Source organism: Drosophila takahashii, chromosome 2L (genome assembly GCF_030179915.1).
Source record: "Drosophila takahashii strain IR98-3 E-12201 chromosome 2L, DtakHiC1v2, whole genome shotgun sequence".
In the NCBI taxonomy this organism is placed as follows: Eukaryota; Metazoa; Arthropoda; class Insecta; order Diptera; family Drosophilidae; genus Drosophila; species Drosophila takahashii.
The window spans coordinates 21063293-21081808 of NC_091678.1; the positions used below are offsets into that span (position 1 = coordinate 21063293).

At 41.3% G+C, this 18516-nt stretch overlaps 5 protein-coding genes across 9 annotated transcripts; 1 reads left to right on the forward strand and 4 right to left on the reverse strand.

Annotated features, from left to right (window-relative positions):
* Positions 1-28: 28 nt before the first annotated feature.
* Positions 29-2442, reverse strand: ScpX (Sterol carrier protein X-related thiolase). The gene is made up of 5 exons (XM_017146215.3): positions 2293-2442; positions 1627-1950; positions 1377-1567; positions 426-1309; positions 29-361 (listed from the first exon to the last, which is right to left on the reverse strand). Exons 1-5 carry the CDS (start codon positions 2335-2337, stop codon positions 171-173), a joined length of 1635 nt encoding a protein of 544 aa, XP_017001704.2. The 5' UTR covers positions 2338-2442; the 3' UTR covers positions 29-170.
* A 627-nt stretch (positions 2443-3069) lies between these two features.
* LOC108060521 (sterol carrier protein 2) lies at positions 3070-4747 on the forward strand. Its single transcript, XM_017146238.3, has 4 exons — positions 3070-3226; positions 3310-3633; positions 3690-3880; positions 4024-4747. Exons 1-4 carry the CDS (start codon positions 3182-3184, stop codon positions 4685-4687), a joined length of 1224 nt encoding a protein of 407 aa, XP_017001727.2. The 5' UTR covers positions 3070-3181; the 3' UTR covers positions 4688-4747.
* Positions 4699-7292, reverse strand: Ugt36E1 (UDP-glycosyltransferase family 36 member E1). Of its 2 annotated transcripts, none has more exons than XM_070211602.1 (4): positions 7171-7292; positions 6784-7042; positions 6064-6440; positions 4699-6007 (listed from the first exon to the last, which is right to left on the reverse strand). In XM_070211602.1, exons 2-4 carry the CDS (start codon positions 7036-7038, stop codon positions 5083-5085), a joined length of 1557 nt encoding a protein of 518 aa, XP_070067703.1. In that variant the 5' UTR covers positions 7039-7042; positions 7171-7292; the 3' UTR covers positions 4699-5082. The 2 variants fall into 2 exon arrangements, with proteins under 2 accessions (XP_070067703.1, XP_017001726.3); XM_017146237.3 differs by having other exon boundaries at positions 7232-7286.
* Positions 7293-8034: 742 nt separating this feature from the next.
* Positions 8035-11266, reverse strand: Ugt36D1 (UDP-glycosyltransferase family 36 member D1). The gene is made up of 5 exons (XM_017146249.3): positions 11166-11266; positions 9812-10092; positions 9273-9643; positions 8565-9203; positions 8035-8507 (listed from the first exon to the last, which is right to left on the reverse strand). The coding sequence occupies exons 2-5, from the start codon at positions 10085-10087 to the stop codon at positions 8234-8236; spliced, it is 1560 nt and encodes a 519-aa protein (XP_017001738.2). The 5' UTR covers positions 10088-10092; positions 11166-11266; the 3' UTR covers positions 8035-8233.
* Positions 11267-12650: 1384 nt separating this feature from the next.
* On the reverse strand, positions 12651-17803 carry Ugt36F1 (UDP-glycosyltransferase family 36 member F1). Of its 4 annotated transcripts, none has more exons than XM_070211660.1 (6): positions 17785-17803; positions 14872-15135; positions 14439-14821; positions 14174-14372; positions 13073-13521; positions 12651-12977 (listed from the first exon to the last, which is right to left on the reverse strand). In XM_070211660.1, the coding sequence occupies exons 2-6, from the start codon at positions 15124-15126 to the stop codon at positions 12686-12688; spliced, it is 1578 nt and encodes a 525-aa protein (XP_070067761.1). In that variant the 5' UTR covers positions 15127-15135; positions 17785-17803; the 3' UTR covers positions 12651-12685. The 4 variants fall into 4 exon arrangements, with proteins under 4 accessions (XP_070067761.1, XP_070067762.1, XP_017001682.2 ...); XM_070211661.1 differs by lacking the exon at positions 17785-17803 and adding an exon at positions 17329-17339 and having other exon boundaries at positions 14872-15140; XM_017146193.3 differs by lacking the exon at positions 17785-17803 and adding an exon at positions 16248-16345.
* Between the last annotated feature and the right edge of the window lie 713 nt (positions 17804-18516).

The window sequence follows — 18516 nt, forward strand, 5'->3', positions numbered from 1 at the left end:
CTACGAGGCTTAAAAACCACAATGAGAATTATTATTTGGATTATGAATATAACATTTTAATCTCTAAAGAAATAATACAAAAATCGTACAAAAAGCTTTATAAAACTAGTTTTAACATATCCAAAGCCACCAAGAAATTGCAATGCACACGGAATGCTTCATCGAGATGCTTAGAGCTTGGAGCGCAGCTCCTCGATTCTTCCTTGAGCGGATCGCTGAAGGTCCATCAGCTTCATGGCAAAGCCCATGTTGCCCTGGATCTTAATCTTGCCCTGAAAGAAGGCCTTTTGCGGTGGCAGCTTTCCTGTCAGTAGCTCAAAGACATCCTCGTCGCTGATGATGAAGGTAACATCACACTTTTCTGTTATGGAAACGAAAAATCTTAATTTTTGATTATACTTTTTATAGGCATTAAATAATCTTACGTGTTCCATTAAATATGATCTTTCCCTTGCCTTGCTTGGCATCAATTACCCAGAATCCGGTCTGGCCATTGGGTCCGTTGTTCACCTTAAATCCGTAGATGGCGCGCACCTTCTCGATAAGGTTGTCCTTGTCCTCCTGCATGGCCTGCTCGAGAATTTTCAGCAACGGAGCAACCTTGAAGCCATCTTCGCTGGTTGCAGCCTTTCCGGCAGCAGTCAGGTTGCGAATCACATTATTGGCAGCGGGGAAGCCCAGCCTATACAGAGCCACCACCACAGCTCCTCCCAAACCAAGATTGTGCTGCAGAGCCAACTGGGCATTGGGCACCTGGCGCTTCTCAGCCAATCCACGGAGCTGCCAGCAGAGCTCGGCACATTGAGCCAGTCCAGTGGCTCCCAGGGGATGTCCCTTGGAGATCAGACCACCACTGGGGTTCACCACGAACTTTCCTCCGTAGGTATTGTCTCCGGCGTCGATGAACTCGCCGGCCTTGCCCTCTCCACACAGTCCAAGTGCCTCGTAGGTGACCAGTTCGTTGGCCGAGAAGCAGTCGTGCAATTCCACCACCTGCACATCCTGCGGTTTGTAGCCGCTCTTGGCGAACAGACGCTGAGTGGCCAAACGGGTCATATCAGTTCCGGCGATCTTCATCAAGCTCTTGTCGGCGAAGGTGGAGGCCGGATCACTGGCCATCTCCATGCCCACAATCTCCACAGCCTGCTTCTCCAGTCCATGACGGCGGACGAAGGCCTCGGAGGCTAGAATTGCAGCTCCAGATCCATCGGAAGTGGGACAGCACTGCAGCTTGGTCAGCACGCCCTCCACCACCTGGGGCGACTTCATAATCTGATCCAGAGTGTACTCATCGCGGAACTGCGAGTAGCTAAGCGGAGGGAATAAGGTCAGAGATTAGATAAGGCATTACTGTAATGATTATAGTTAAGCCTTACGGATTATTGACCGAGTGTTTGTGGTTCTTCCAGGCGATCTTGCCGAAATGCTCGGGCTTGGTGCCGTATTTCTGCATGTGCTCCTTGCCAGCGTTGCCGAAGATCTGGGCGGCCATGGGTCCAGCTCCGATCTCGGTCAGCTCACTCATCTCACTGATGTGACGCTCCATGGGATTGGCGCGATCAAAGTACTATTTGGGGAGATAATTATGAGTCATTAAAGGAATTCGTAGGGTGTTAAGTGACGCACCTTTGAGGACAAAGATCCACGTTCCATCTTCTCGAATCCTAAAGCCAGGACGCAATCGGCGTTTCCGCTCTCGACGATCTGCTTGGCCAGATACAGAGCACTCGATCCCGTGGAGCAGTTGTTGTTCACATTGTACACCGGAATGCCGGTCATTCCCACCTCGTAGATCGCCCGCTGTCCGCAGGTGGAGTCTCCGTACACGTAGCCCGCCACCGCCTGCTGCACTTCCTCGTACTTGATGCCCGCATCCTGGAGAGCTTTCGTGACAGCCTCCTTGGCGAAGTCGGGGTAGCAAACATCCGCTCGGCGACCGGGCTTCTCAAACTGCAGCGGAACACGAAAATAGAGTGTTGGTTATCAGAGATTAGCGCTGGAAACCCAGAATGCAGATTAGTAATTCTAATCGCGGCACTTCAGGGGGCAAGTGGATCGATACAGCTGCTCGTTATAATAATTATAACAATGATAATGAAATGGAGCCGCAAACATTCGAGAGCAGATTAGCGTACGAAGTGCAGCCCAGTTCAAAGTCCGGTTAAGATTGCTCAATATTGAAGTAAATGGCAATTGGCAAAGCTGCTCTTTTAATTCTTTGTCTTGTATTTTTATTTTTGTTTTGCCTTTAGCTTGGCGATAAACACTTTTGGGGGTCCTGGGGATACTCACCTTGGTCATGCCCACTCCGACGACATAGACACGGCTCTTCGTCATTTTTGTTGCTGCAGGATCTCAAACAAAACAGGTAATACCGCAACTAGTGCCCAAGAGCGATTAAATTTAGTCAAGCTGTGCGCAGTGAGACAGGGTTGCCTTACAATAACAATGGCAATAAAATACGGTAACACCCGACAAATGTCAGAGGAGCGCGTCAAGTTTAAATGACTGGGACCAGTGCTGCAAATACTTATAATAAAATTAGGATTTAAACCTAGAAAACAGCCAAAAATATTAAGTTTATACCTACTTTTAATTCGACATGTGGACGAGAAAACGTTTAACCGCCTTTTAATGCATATTTAATTTCTTACACACTGAAAAAATGATTCCTCAAACTGACAGCCACGGTGGTTAGTGTCTTGGCTGGGTTCGGTAAGATCAGCTTTACTTTTTTTTAAGCTAAAAACTTCTCAGTGCTGTTTACTTTACTTTTTATATTTTTTTAATTATTTTATTTCCAAGAAGGTAATTATAGTTGGTACAACGTCATTAAGGCGTCGACAGGTACATATTCAAGCCAAATGGTTGTACATTTTACATCGAGGTTCATATCTTGGATAGAGACTCTGGATCTGCCAGTGCTGGCTTTTCTTTTAACTATTTTTCTAGCTAATAGAGTTAATTTTCAATTAAGACAAGTAAAATAATATTTGTAAATTTATTTTTTGGAAAACTCATATAAAACAAACAATTAAAATCCAAATTAAACTAAAAAAAAGCTAAACCAGCACCTCTGTTGTTATCATATCTAGCGTATATAAGCCGACAACCTGTTGATCCACCTCAGTCGATATAGAAAGTCCGATCCGTGATCCCGCAGAGTACAAACAGCCAAAGAATGACCAAGACCAGAGTTTACGTTATCGGAGTGGGCATGACCAAGGTTCGCCTGCAGAAGACTGACCTTTGTGCCGCCTTGGATTATAATATCTTCGCGATCTTCTTGTTCTAATTTCCGTTATGTAGTTCGAAAAGCCCGGACGCCGAGCGGATGTTTGCTACCCGGACTTCGCCAAGGAGGCTGTCACGAAAGCTCTCCAGGATGCGGGCATCAAGTTCGAGGAAGTGCAGCAGGCGGTGGCTGGCTACGTGTACGGAGACTCCACCTGCGGACAGCGGGCGATCTACGAGGTGGGAATGACCGGCATTCCGGTGTACAATGTGAACAACAACTGCTCCACGGGATCGAGTGCTCTCTATCTGGCCAAGCAGATCGTCGAGGGCGGAAACGCCGACTGCGTCCTGGCTTTGGGATTCGAGAAGATGGAGCGGGGATCCCTGTCCTCAAAGGTACATCACTTAACACCCTACCAATTCCTTTTCTCACTGATTTCATCTACCAATAGTACTTTGATCGCGCCAATCCCATGGAGCGTCACATCACCGAGATGGGTGAGCTGACCGAGATCGGAGCTGGTCCCATGGCCGCCCAGATCTTCGGCAACGCTGGCAAGGAGCACATGCAGAAGTACGGCACCAAGCCCGAGCATTTCGGCAAGATCGCCTGGAAGAACCACAAGCACTCGGTTAACAATCCGTAAGTTCGGTCGAAAGTTCACCTCACTCGTGCGTTTATCTTATCGCTCGAAGCAGAGAAATAAGTAGACCGTAGACCATCATCCACTCCAAGGGCTGTATGCAGCTGGTTTAATATTATCTTTACCCATTTCTTGCTTTCAGCTACTCGCAGTTCCGCGATGAGTACACTCTGGAACAGATTATGAAGTCGCCGCAGGTTGTGGAGGGAGTGCTGACCAAGCTGCAGTGCTGCCCCACCTCCGACGGATCTGGAGCTGCCATCTTGGCCTCCGAGGCCTTCGTCCGCCGTCATGGACTGGAGAAGCAGGCTGTGGAGATTGTGGGCATGGAGATGGCCAGTGACCCGGCCTCCACCTTCGCCGACAAGAGCCTGATGAAGATCGCCGGAACTGACATGACCCGTTTGGCCACTCAGCGTCTGTTCGCCAAGAGCGGCTACAAACCGCAGGATGTTCAGGTGGTGGAGCTGCACGATTGCTTCTCGGCCAACGAACTGGTCACTTACGAGGCACTTGGACTGTGTGGAGAGGGCAAGGCCGGTGAGTTCATCGACGCGGGAGACAATACCTACGGAGGAAAGTTTGTGGTGAACCCCAGTGGTGGTCTGATCTCCAAGGGACATCCTCTGGGAGCCACTGGACTGGCTCAATGTGCTGAGCTCTGCTGGCAGCTCCGTGGATTGGCTGAGAAACGCCAGGTGCCCAATGCCCAGTTGGCTCTGCAGCACAATCTTGGTTTGGGAGGAGCTGTGGTGGTGGCTCTGTATAGGCTGGGCTTCCCGGGTGCCTCCAAGGCAAAGTTGTAGGGGATTGGAACTGATGTTTTTTAAATATTTTTATTAAAAGTGAACTGTTAATTTTTCAAATTCGATTGAGACCTTTTTTTCCTGATTGCCAATACTAAAAGTTTTACTTAAAATTGAACATATGTTGCACACAAAAAAAATTGCTTGGTAAAATTGACCAACAAAGATAGTTACGTAACTATTAAAATAGTTACGTGTATTTTGTTTTTGCTTTGGGTTTGTGTCTTTGCTAATTGTGTGTATTTTGTTGTTGTGAAATGACAATTTACTTAGTAGAATTGACAATTTTGCTGGTTGGGGCCTGTTTGACAATTATTACAGTTGATTTTACTAAGTTTTTTTTTTGTGTGTGCAAGAACCAAAACAAACCAGTTAGACTGAATGTAATCTATAGACTAGTTTCGTTTGCGTTTCAGCTTGGAGTCACCTTTAGGCTTTCCTCTTCTACACAATCGGATTAATCCCAGAAAGGTAATCACAGGCAGCAACAGGACTAGGAAAACCACAAAGTAAACATCCAGGGAGTGGTAGACGAAGCGGGAGAGATGCACGGCACTTGGTTGGGTCAAAGGAGCTCCCTTGGTCTCCGCCACATGTTCCACCCACCAGATGGCCGTCTCCAAGGGATTCTGGATGCGATTGTTGTAGGCCGAGGCCACCTCCTGGGCTCTGGTTTTAAAAGATGGATGAAGTGCCTTGGCTAACGCTTCAAATACGGTATTCTCATCCAGTTTCCGTAGATCCAACTGCAGGGCCATTCCTCGCTGAACCAACGAGGCAATATTGAGCGACTGATCGCCGTAGATGGGCACACCCACAATGGGCACTCCACTGGCCACCGCCTCCGTGGTGCCCATCAAGCCGCCATGGGACATAAATACCCTCAGATTGGGATGAGCAAGGATGTCACGCTGAGGCAGCCACTTCCTTATATGAAGATTTTCTGGCTTGTTCGGCAGAGTATCGTTCTCATACTTCCAGATCACCTGCTGCTCCAGTTTTCCAATTGCTCGAACTATACCATCTCGTCGGGCAGCGGGAAGGGAACTCGCTTTTAGTTGAGAGCCCCAGCTTATGAGGATGACTCCTTTTGGGGCATTATCCAGAATTTGCTGCAGATCAGAGGGCAAAGGTTTCGGTGGACTAATGTGCACACCGCCGACTTCTATGATATTCGGAGGCAGAGGTTTTGGTCCACTCAGCGAGAAGTGCTGGTTGACCAGCATCAGAGAAGTATTCCTGACCATATCTTCCGTGGACGGCAATCCCGGACCGAATCTCTGGCGGATCAAGGCATTGGCGGCGGGAACTGTGAAGATTCTAGAGAGATTTATTAAATCCAGTTAATTGATAAAAGTACTAGAGAGATTACTCACTTGTACAGTAAGTTCAGGGAGTGAACAGTAATCCAGTTGCCCAATCGTCCCGCAAAGGACATCTCCTGCGATTGACCCTGGAAAAGTGCGGATACATAGGATGGGATCAGAGGAGCACCAAATCGCTCGTAATGCCAGGGCATCAAAGCACAACTGCTCATGCCAATCACCGGAGCTTGAAGCACATGGGCCACACTCATCACACAATCGTTATTGAATTGCTCCAGTAGGATGACATCGTAGTAACCAGGCGGATGCTTCAGGATCGCAGAAAGGGCTTGGCTATGCAGGGTGGTGTTGCAGTCCTCTTTTCCCATTTTATACAGAACAAAGAACTCTATATAGTGGAAGAGGTAGTGGTAGGGGCGCTCGAAGTCCTATTAGAATTATATTATACAAGATTAATATAATTTTTAGCAATGTTGTATATAATAAAACAGACAAAACATTTTCTCTACTTTTGTTGGGCCATATACATATGTGAATATTTTTAAGGCATGATAGGGCGTTTTTTGCTCAGAGTTCAAATGTTACCAATTATAAAGTAGATATATGGCAAATTATGTACAACGTTTATTAAGATATTCTCACTTTTTATTGCAAATTTAACTCTTTTAACAATTTAAAAATTCTTTTGGCTTAAAATGTGTTGATACAATGATTAATATTATGTTTTTTCGCTTAATCTAACAGCTTTGTCTCATTATCTTTACAACTTACCTCTAAATTAATAGTGTCCGTCAAAGTGGACGGTGGCAGCAGATAGTCCTTGTACCCTTTTGGCGGCTCCTTGTCCGCAAAGGGACTGATTACATCCACACTGTGACCAGCCTCGGCTAATCCACGCATAATTGGATGAAAGAACTTGAAGTGACTCATGGCTGGATGGGGAAACAGACCCAGGATGCGCAGGGAATCGCCGCAAACTACCAGAGAAAGTAACGCCAGCAGGCAGAAACCCTTCCAAACACACATATTGCTGCAATACATGGAGAAAGAGTCAAGTTCAAGTTGAGTCAGCGTGACAAGCCCTTATGAAATCGATTTTCATGATAGGAATTTTTACTGTGCCACGCGTGAGATTGAGGAATGTACTTCTAAATTTACCTAATGCTAATTTCAATCTTTCTTTTTTCATATGCAATTAGAAAACACAAAAAATAGTCACCGGCGTTTGTCTCGCACAGGGAAAGAGATCCGGAACGGCCAAAAGATGATCATCAACTGACACGGACGAGTACGGAAAGAGCTCGATTAGGCGGCGAAAACATACATATACTTTTATAAGATCGCACATACATAATCGAAACAAACACGCACCCGGTTCAGACGCTAATCTTTTAAGAGCATTATGTAAAATATGAAAATACTCTTCGCTTTATTCGTCTCTCTTCTTTTTTTCATTTAAAGATTTCGAGTTCTGTGGAGTAAAATATTAGTGGAATCTTAAATTATATTATTAATAACATAATTATGTTATTATTAACAGGCGGTAAGGATAAAAACATTAAATATTAATTTGGTTTTAAAGAACCTAAGAGTAGGTAAGCTAACTTTTTTCTTATCTCCTTCAGTTAATCGAAAAATCAAGAAAACTTTACTAGCATATTCTTTTTTGTTTTACCAATTATACAAATAAAAAAAAAATATTTTAATATATTGTTATATTACATTTATTTTTTTAACAAACGGGTAACATGTTGTATTTATTTTATAATTTTTATTAATTTTAAACACACAAAATAGTACTTGCCGCTATGGTTTAATGGTAGTTTAGTTTTAGGTAGAGATTTCCGGTTCTAAACCTTCCAATCTTTAATGTTTTTATATATTCTTGAACAACATCCGCAGCCAAGTCGATCTAGCCATTCCGAACCAGTCAATATTTTCCACTATTTTAATGTTGTGTTATAAAATAAATAATATTAATATACCCCTTAAAGTATGCTGAATAAATAATTGTGCAATTGCTTTTGTTTCTCGAAAACAAACTGTATTATTTTTTAACGGGTAAATACCAATTGTATTAAACATTATATTTAATTTGGCGTCACTAAGATTACATAATAAAGTCCTTGAGAGGAGGCGTCTTTACACTTAAAAGTCTCTTACACGGAACATATAAAATATCACATACACCACAAACGAAGCGGCACGAAGAAGAGACCCTCTAATCCCTCTTAGTCTTCTGGGCGGAACTGGAGCCGCAGCAGAGTCGAAGGAGCCACACCCAACTGCCGATGACGCTGGCCAGGATTAGGGCCAAAACAGCATAGCAGTCCAGGGAGTAGTACACGAATCGGGACATCTCCACTGCACTGGGTTTCAGCAGAGGAGCTCCACCCGTGTGGGCCACATGCTCCACCCACCAAAGAGCGGTTTGCAGGGCCTGCTGTGGGCGGTGGTTGAACGAGTGCGAGACGACCTTGGCGGCATCGTAGTATCTAAAATAAAATACATATAATTAGTTAAGAATATATTCGTATCTATGTCAGACTCACTTCTTGTCCAAGGCCTTTTTCAAGGCCCGCATCACCGTGTTCTCCCCGATATCCTCGAAGTTCAGGATGGTTCCCATGCCGCGTTGCACTAGGGCGGCGGTATTGACGAACTGATCGCCATACATGGGCGTGGCCACAACTGGAACTCCGCAGTAGGCTGCCTCCGAGGTGCCCATGAGACCACCGTGCGACATGAACACCTTCACGTTCGGATGGCAGAGGATATCGCGTTGGGGCAGCCACTTCATAATGTGCATATTGGGCGGCTGATTGGGCAGCGTATCGTTCTCCCACTTCCAGATGACCTTCTGCTTCAATCGAGCCACAGCCCGTACAATACCATCCCGCTTGGCGGCCGACAGGGAGTTCGCCCGGATCATGGATCCCCAACTGATCAGGATCACTCCTTCCTCGGCGTTATCCAAAATGCGCTGAAGATCGGCGGGCAGGGGCTTCGACTTCTGGATGTGTATGCCGCCCAGTTCGATAACGTTGGGGGGCATGGGCTTGGGTCCCGACAGCGAATAGTGTTGGTTCACAAAGAACAGGGATGTGTTCTTCACCAGCTCTCCCACCGAGGGCACATCGTGGCCGAATTTGTACTGAACCAGGGCATCGGCAGCGGGTACAGATAGTAATCTTAAATAAATATCAGGAAACGAAAATAATTGTTATTTAATTCTGCGAAAGTCATTATATTTCACTTACTTGTACATCCAGTTCAAGGCGTGGGTGCTGAACCAATTGGCCAGGCGTCCGCCAAAGTCCATGTCCTGCGACTGGGCCATGAAAAGCGCCGGGACGTGGGAGGATATCAATGGGGCTCCCATTCGCTCATAGTGCCACGGCATCATCACACAGCTGCTCAGCGCGATCACAGGGGCCTGGAGTTGATGGGCCACGCCCATCATACAGTCCGAGTTGAACTGCTCCATTATGATCACATCAAAGCGGCCCGGGCGCTTCAGGATCTGCTGCAGTGCCTCCGAACGGAGGGTCATATTGCAGGCCTGTTTTCCCCACTCGTTGAGCAGAAAGAACTCCACGAAATGATTGTAGAATGTGCGCTTCTCAAAGAACTAAAGGGCGTTTAAAAAAAGTATTAGGAAACAAAGAAGGTATATATTTTAAGTGATTTAAGATCATTATAATTTTACTCTGACAATAGGCTATTAAAAATTGAGGCTCCGATGTAATTTAAATATGAACAATAGTACATTTCCCATGTGAATCCCCTTTTCACTCACCTTGAGATCCACGCTGTTCGTGAGCTTTTCCATCCCGGTCAAGGGGAAATCCTTGTAACGGACAACCGGATGCTTGTCCGGGAAGTGGGAAACCACGCTCACGTCATGTCCCGCCTCGGCCAGACCCCTCATGATGGGGTGGAAGAAGTGGAAGTGGCTGACTCCTGGATGGGGGAAGAGGCCCAGCACCTTCAGCGGACCAGCGGCCTCGACCAACCCATCAGGTTGGCTTAGGGCCAGGGTCAAAAAGACTAGAAGAACCAACGGCGACCACATTTTACCTTTTAAAAATTAAGAAACATTGAAATAATTATTATAATCTATAAATAAATAAGGTTTATAGTCTACGTTTATAAGACAATTTAAATATCAATTTGCAATTTAAAATTAAAATAATTGAGAGAAAATATGATTTTGCGTAGGCGGCTAAAATAATAGAATAGGGAGATAACAAAATGCTTAAAAAACCTATTATTAAGGCATAGTAATAGTAAAACATTTTTGAAATTAGAATAAAAGAAAACATTAAAGTTAAAAATGTTTAAAATTCCTAAAAAATGCACGAGCAGTAAAATTTAAAATATTTAAGCATTTTGAGTTTAAAATATTAAAATGGGTTTTAAATAATACTCAGTATTCCTAAAAATGCACAAGCACTTATATTAAAAAATAAAATTAAATATTTTTCTGAAATTTTGAAATTAAAATATTAAAATGGATTTAAAATAATACTCAGTATTGGCACTTTGCTTACAGCTTAATGTGTGTCATTAAATTACAGATATAAATATAAACTTCCGTGTGTGGTTTTAATATTTCCGCTACTTTTTGGGTGTCTAATTGTTTATCTGAAAACTGGGGTTTGTAATTACTAATTACTATTCGAAAGCAGTAAAAGGCTGAAATGAGCTGTCACCCAATATAATGCTGACTAATGCAGGAATCTTATCGATCACAAAATATTCCTAAAACACAATATTCCCTGAATGTTCACGAGTACCGGGTGCAAAAACACTTGTTGCCTGTTGGGTTCCTTGGTTTTGCAGTATTTTCGTTCGACCTTGAGTGAGGCGGTAGGCGGCAATGCGCATGTCGCGAATGCAAGAAATGCAGGGAAATTATGTAAAGAATGCGGGCGAAAGTACTAAAGGAAAACACAAGCACAACAAAAGCCACGGCAATTGCATCACAATCCGCACTGCACTCGCTAATAAATTCACAATTATTGCCTTGCGAGGGCTCTTTTCTCCCAAGTTCAATTGAACCGCTGAACTGGATACACACACAAAATATCCAAAATGCCGAATCGTCAGATTCGAACTTGAATCCTGTTTCTTTCACCTTCCACTCTTACCTACTTGTTCGACTGTCGACGAGCGACTGACTAAATTCAGAGAAATGCAGCCGAATGGAAAGCTTTTCGGTCAACGCTCGACAAGAGCAGCACCCAAATCCACACAGGCCGAAATTGCTCAGTCAGCGATCGGAAATCAATCTCAGTCTTCGGCGGAGTTGCGACTATAGCTATATTTTAGCTAAACTTTCATTTTTAAATCGGAAAATATTTTTGGAAACCATTCTTTATTGTTACGAAAATAAATTTTAGTTAAATTAATTTATCAGTTTTAAAATTTGTACAATGGAACTGCCTGTTATTAATATAAATTAAAATTTTTAAGTTGTGCAAGAAATATGAAACTAAATTTGTGTATGTTTTTGATAACAAAAATATTTAAATGAAATGATTACACGGAATTATGAAGTATTTTAAATTATTACTCAGAATAGAAACAAAATAAATATATGATAACAATTACTTTTTCTTTTAGGAGAAATTTTTTTATAATAAACTATAATAAATGTAATTTCTTTCCAACTGTTATTATTTAGTATCCATTGTATTCTTACGCTCGGTACTTTTATAAATCTTAGCTGCCTTTTAAATATTTTCACGCTTTAATTGACATCACCGATCTTTGCTCGGAGCTTTTTTCGGCCTTTCGTTCACTCCCATAAGGAAAGCCAAGGGTGCTATATAGAGAGAGCAGTTTTGAGTCTGACAATGGGGAGAGTAGAATATTTGCCCTTGTGCACGAGACCCAACTACCGGCTGTAGAAAGTCAATTAAGCAACAAAAGTTCAGACGAGTCTGGCGAATGTTTATCAGTCAACGCACACATTTTGAGCTTCAAGGCGTCCCCAGGGTGTTTACATTTAGTTGATACGGGTTCGTTTTTGTCGTTCCAAAACGTACTTACATATGTATGTAAACGACAAGTACAAGTTTCGATTTGCGTAATATTTTTTCGGAACTTTTAAAATTTTCCATGCTAGCAAGGCGCCACAAGACTATTGATAGCATTTGTACAAACACTAACATATTATGCCCAATTAAAATCAATAACTAATGACCGACCTAAATAATATGTAAATTTTTTAATATTGTATTAGGGCCTTTAATATTCCAGTGATTTTTTAATGTTTAGAAAATGACAATGCTAATGACACTCATTATTGATAGTGACTGATAATATTAAATTAAAAGTGAAAGCAGTTCTCAGTATCAGTTTTGGTTTGTTGAACTTTGCGTTCGCAGAAAGCTTTATGATGTAACTTTAATTATATATTCGGATACGTTTTATTTATGCATAGAAAACATAATTTTAATTAATTATTAAAACGAAAATTGCTTTCTTGACATATTAATGGGTTTAAATTAAAAAATGGGTTTAAGTCTTGCTAATATTTTTGGTGGACCTTGATTTTTAATGGAGCAAGCAACTTTTCCCCGCATATGTTTATTTTATTTTCTTATGAATGAAACAAAAATAAGACATGATCACTTAATCGTTTTACGTTCGTTGAACTAAGCATTTATTGTTTCTTTGTTTTAGTATTTCTAGAGATTTTCCCCCGTTTAAAAGTTGATCCGATCCCCTTAATGAGCTTCCAGAAAGCGACACTCAGCAGCCATACGATTGCCAGACAGAACAGGTAAACATCGATCGAGTTGTAGACGATCCAGTTGATATGTCTGGCTTCACTTTGCATCAGGGGGGCTCCTCCAGATTTTATCACATGCTCTATCCACCAGATAGCTAATTCGAGCGGGGGAATGGGCCGTCGCCTGAACGCTTCAGTGGATCGGCGAACATTGTCCGCAAATCTGCAAGAAATTAAAGGGATTATTATAGTAAAATTACTTGTTATAAAAATCTTAGAATTGAAACAATAAATCTTAACTTGAATTTTAACTCTTACTTATGATCAAGTATAGTTCGCAGTCCCCTGACTAAGTGATCCGCATCGAAATTACTGAAGTCAACGATTACTCCGAAGCCCCTCTGTTTAATGGCCCCGGAATTGAGAAACTGATCGCCGTAGAATGGTGTCAATAGCATTGGAACTCCACAATGAACAGCCTCCGTGGTGCCCAAAAGTCCTCCATGGGAAACGAAGGCCTTGACTTTCGGATGACACAACAGATCTCTTTGGGGCAACCAGTCGAAAGTATAGAGATTTGATGGCTTATCTTTGTGCATGGACTTTTCACTTTTCCAGCGCATTAAAAAGTTGTATTCCTTCAACTGCGAAATGCTCTGGAAAAGCTCTTTCTTTTTGGCTGAAGGCAGTGTGTTTGTGTTGACCATGGATCCCCAGCTGATATAAATGATACCATTTGGAGAGCGATCCAAAATATCTAGTAGATGCTGAAATGAGATTTAATATACATCTCTTAATTAAAATTATTTTATACAAGAGATATATAAGAAGTATATCTAGAATTTATCTGGTCTAAAAAGCATAGGCCCTCTGGATACTTTGTGGTCACAGTGTCTGCAATGTTTATGTTATTTTAAGATCGCAGTCTGAAAGTCTATGATTTAAAAATATATTCGAAAACTTTGCCAGCACGCGTTTGTATAACAACGAAGCATGCTTTCAAATGTTGACCTACTTAACAAAACGTGAACGTTTGCTAATCTTTTTAATATGCTTTTTGTTGTTTTTCAGTGATTATTGGATTTCAAGTTTATAATCTGCAAAAAAAAACAAAAGAGCATGGCTAATTGAATTAATCAGTAACAAGCGTCTGTTAAGACAATAATTAAATATTGTTAATTTAAGATGTAAATAGCTATGAAGATTTTACATTTTGCCCGTATAATCTTTTGTTTATATTCTTAAACATGATTTAAATGATATCGTTTATTTGATAAAAAGTTTGGTGACCTGCAGAATTTTTGTGATAACTGTCGGATGTACTTTTTTGGTAAAATAAGTCATTTTTCAATTTTAAAAATTCTAGGTAAGTTTAGTAACATTTTAAAATATTTTCTCTGAAAAGGAAAAATAGCTTACTTGTGGCAGAGGTTTTAGAGGACCCACTTGCAGCCCGCCCACTTCCACCACAGTTGGAGCATAGGGGCGTGGTCCGGTTAGGGCGTAATACTGATTAATCAGCATTAGACTCGTATTCTTCACGATATCGTTAATGGGTGGCAGTCCGGGTCCGAATCTCTGACTGATCAGCGCATCAGTGGCTGGTTGGGTAATCAAACTTTTCAAGGGAAAATCGGAGATAATTATGTCTTACATTCTAAAGGTCACAAAAAGTAATACCCACTTGTACAGTGTATTTACGGTGTGAAAATGGAAGAAATTATTAAGTCGATCGATCAGACTCATCTCGTCTGTGTAGGGCAGGAAATTCATGGGCATTACGGGGTTAATGAACGGGCTGCCCATTCGTTTGTAGTGCCAAGGCATTATCGCACAGCTACTCAACGCGATAACAGGTGCTTTCAACAGGTGAGCCACCGCTGCCATGCAATCGTTGGAGAAATTCTCCAGGATTATGACGTCGTAGCGGATGGGCGATTCAAGCAGCTGGGTGATGAGGGGGGAATTTAGAGCCACTCTACAGGATCGCAACCCCCAGTCGTTAAGCATAAAGAAGGTGGGCACCTTGAAGGGCAGACCCAGAAGCATCCATTCCGATTCAAAATTCTGCAAGACAATAATTGTAATCTTTCTCCCAGAAATCGTATCTTAATTACCTTTAGGTCTACAATATCTGTGAGAAGAGGCATTCCTTCGAAGACGAAATCCGTGTAGTTGGCCACAGGTTTTTCCAGTGGAAAATAGCTATACATGCTGATGTTGTGACCCCTTTCCGCCAGGGCTAAGAACATGGGTCTGAAGAAGTCAAAGTGACTCTTTCCGGGATGTTGGAATAAACCCAGGATTTGAGCCGCTTCATTGGATTGCGACCCCAAAGTCAAGGTCAACAAGAAAAGAGCTAGCGACAGCATAGCAAACCTCTTTGCTTTCCAAATAAATACAATAAATACAAGTAAGTGCTTCACCGATTTAATTCTGTTTTTATTTAATTTAATTAATATATTATATATTTTCTGTTTTTCACTATCTCTCCGGATTCTTTCTGTGCTCCGGTAAAAGTAATCACTCAATTAAAAGAGCCCGCTTTCAGGTAAAATATATAGGCCCCCATATAGTCTTTATTACAACCTTATCATAGATTTGCAGTGCTGTTTATTTGTTTTCGTTTATTGCTTACATATATTCTAAGCTAAGACCTTAGGTGTCTAGTAATGACGTATTAATTTGTGTTTAAACTTGAAAGTTGTTAGCGCCATCACTTTTACATACGTAAGCTTATCGGCGAAAATAAGAATTTTCCTTATAAATTTCAAGTAATTGCTAGACAAAATGAGAAAAAGACTTACAAGTCTTATAATTGAAACACTTAGCCAAATGCAACACCATTCGATCCGGGGTCTGCACAAAAGATCAAAGTTAACTCATGGGACACAAAAGGTTGCTATTGCTTTCTGGTGTGTCAGATACTTTTGTATCTGCAGCGCTGCTTGGCTGCACTTGCAACTTTATCTGAGAATATGCTAAGATCGTGACCGGAATTTGACTGGCAATTGTCTTTTGTACAGACCTTTAAGCGGCGGATTTCTCAAGCGTTTTCTACAAAGTTGCGACAATTAAGAGGTGTCCACCCAATTATTAAACCATGGTCTTTGGCTGAAAATGTAATTTTATAGCAATTTTCGGCTCACACTTTTTTAATTAGTTGCTGTGGACTTGAATTTTTCTGGTTCACTGTTTAATGACAATTATTAGACTTATAATTTAATCTAAACTTGGTTATTTTTAGAACAATTATATTTTTTGGGTTAGGCATTTATCGTTTATTTTAATTCCCATGTTTTTTTTTTGTTAATTTTTGTTTTTTTTTTTGTTTATTTTCTAACCATTTGCAACATTGTATGTTTTTATTGCCGTTGATTGATTAACAACTTGATACAGTTGTTTTCTGGGTAATTTAAGGATTATAAAACTGTACAAATTTGTTTTTCATGAGGCTTGCAAAGTTTTTATTGCTTTTAAAGTCTTCTGTTACCTTCTGACTTCCTATCAAATTTTTAGAATGCAACTGGTCACAGCCACGATCCGCGATCAACTGAAAGCCAAGGCAATAGCGGCTTATAGTCAACTTGGCTAACAGCAATTGCCGTGAGTTGCAAACTGCCCTGTTGCATTTTCCTGCTTCTAGCCGCGACAGAGTTTTCCGATATATACGCTAAAACCCAAAGTATCCGACACATACTCCCCGCAAGTCATGAGTAATTTGCGGTGGGCCATTAGATTTCCAAATCAAGGGGCATATGCGATGAGGAGGGAAGTATACCTTTTGAGGGCCGAGTGAATATGCAGATTATATAATCGAAATTGCGAGTGCAATGACTGAAGGGGATTTTATTTCAAGCTGTTTATTTTAATGGGAAGAACAATGGAATGAGTTTAACAGATTTATTACGTGATTTTAGATGAATAATGTTTAGGCTAACGAGTTTTAACTGTTTACAGTTATATTCCGGTTTTAAATAATAATTTTACACCTAGGTTAATTCGTGATTTAAGTAATTACTTTTATTAAACTGTTATAATACTAAATATATGATTCGGCCAAAAAAAATAAAGGTATTTTATATTTTTCAAGAAACCTGTTTCTTATTTATGTTTTATTTTAAACTACTTTTATAATAGACGACATTTTGTTAGGAGTTAGAAGTTCAAGGCAACATTTATGCATTTAATTTCTACATAAACTTGACGTTTTCTCTACGCTTATGTAGAATTACTGGACATGTAAAAAGATAAACCTTTTCTTAGCATACTTTCAGAGGATTTGATCACACTGAAGGCTTTAAATATTAGGCATATCTTTACAAAATTACCATAAAAAAAAGGTGTCAGAAATTCATTTTAATAACATTCAGCTAATAATAATTTTAATATACTTTACGGACCATCCAAAACTCCTAAAGTCATCTGAGATTCGACATGCTCTGTTTATTCCGGACCTCATCACTTTCTGTTCTCACTCAAAACTTGGAGTTTACTAATTAAAATTCACTTTGACAATAACCGTAATTCTCGAGATACTAATTTCAAAATGTTGCACCATATAAAATATCTACCAAATGGGCTCCGTTCAAGTTCCGTTTGAAGGAAGGTCGTTAAAATTTAGGGAAAATAATAAGCAAAAATTTTCACGTCTCGGCTAATTAGCGCAGCAGTCACAACAAAAACAAAGCCAGCTACTGGACGCTGTCAACAGCTGCAAGGGTGGTGGAAGATCTCAAGGGGTGGGTTTTTCCCAGGAAGTGGTTCCGTTTTAATATTTGCGTCACGTCATTAAAAGTGTGACTTAATTGTGAGCGTTTCACAAGTGAAAAGTTTAAATTTACGACAGATTATCAAATCAAGTGTGAACGAAAGAGGAAATCTCGAGACGTTCCCAATTTTTCCGGGCAGCATCCGCAGCTGTTTCCAGTCCGTTACCAATTTTCCTCAAGGTGTTGCCAAATCGATAAGCATCAGCGGAGCGGGCGGGAAAATCGCACTTGAAAAACTCCTAGCTGAAAAGAACTTACCCGGTATCAATTTATTTTAACGTTCACACATTTAAGCTTTTGACTTTCTCACTTTTCCCACTCTCCAACCCGGTCATTTATTTCGCACTGGCAATAAAATGGAATTTAAAATGATAGGAAATCTTATTGAAAATTCGCAGATAAGCTGGCAAAAGGGTTGTCCGTGGGGGCGGCGCGTGTCCGTTTCAAATTGTGGGCGGGGCATATGGCATTTTCCAGTCATTTACATTTAATGGAAGCGCATGAAAAGATAAGCGTGTGTGTAGTGTGTGAAATTTATAACAAATCAATAAAATGACAATAGGTGCAAACTTTATCGACACGCCACTGCGAAAAGGGGGCGGGGCTGAAAGGGGTCTTTTGGCGAACGTCGTTCTATTCACACTGTCTGAGAATTGGGTAGGTGGTTAAAAGGTGGCTGAAAATCCCAACGAAAGTTTTCGATAAACAATTTTTCGCACGGAAGTGCAATTTAAAGTGAAGTATCCATAGAACGGTGTCCGCTATTCCTTGCAAATGCGGAAATTATACAGAGAAAGTTCCTAATACATTTGTTACCGCCAATCAATCGCTATGTCCTCTTTCTTTTAGAAGAAAGGGTGTGAGATTCGGGGTTTTGTCTGGGCAATCAAGCAAAAACTTTGCCGTCAGATAGCTAAAAGGAAACTTAAGCAAAGTTCAGTTCTGTGGAGAAATTGAAAAGAAGGCAAATTCAAACACTTTTTGTTTTTA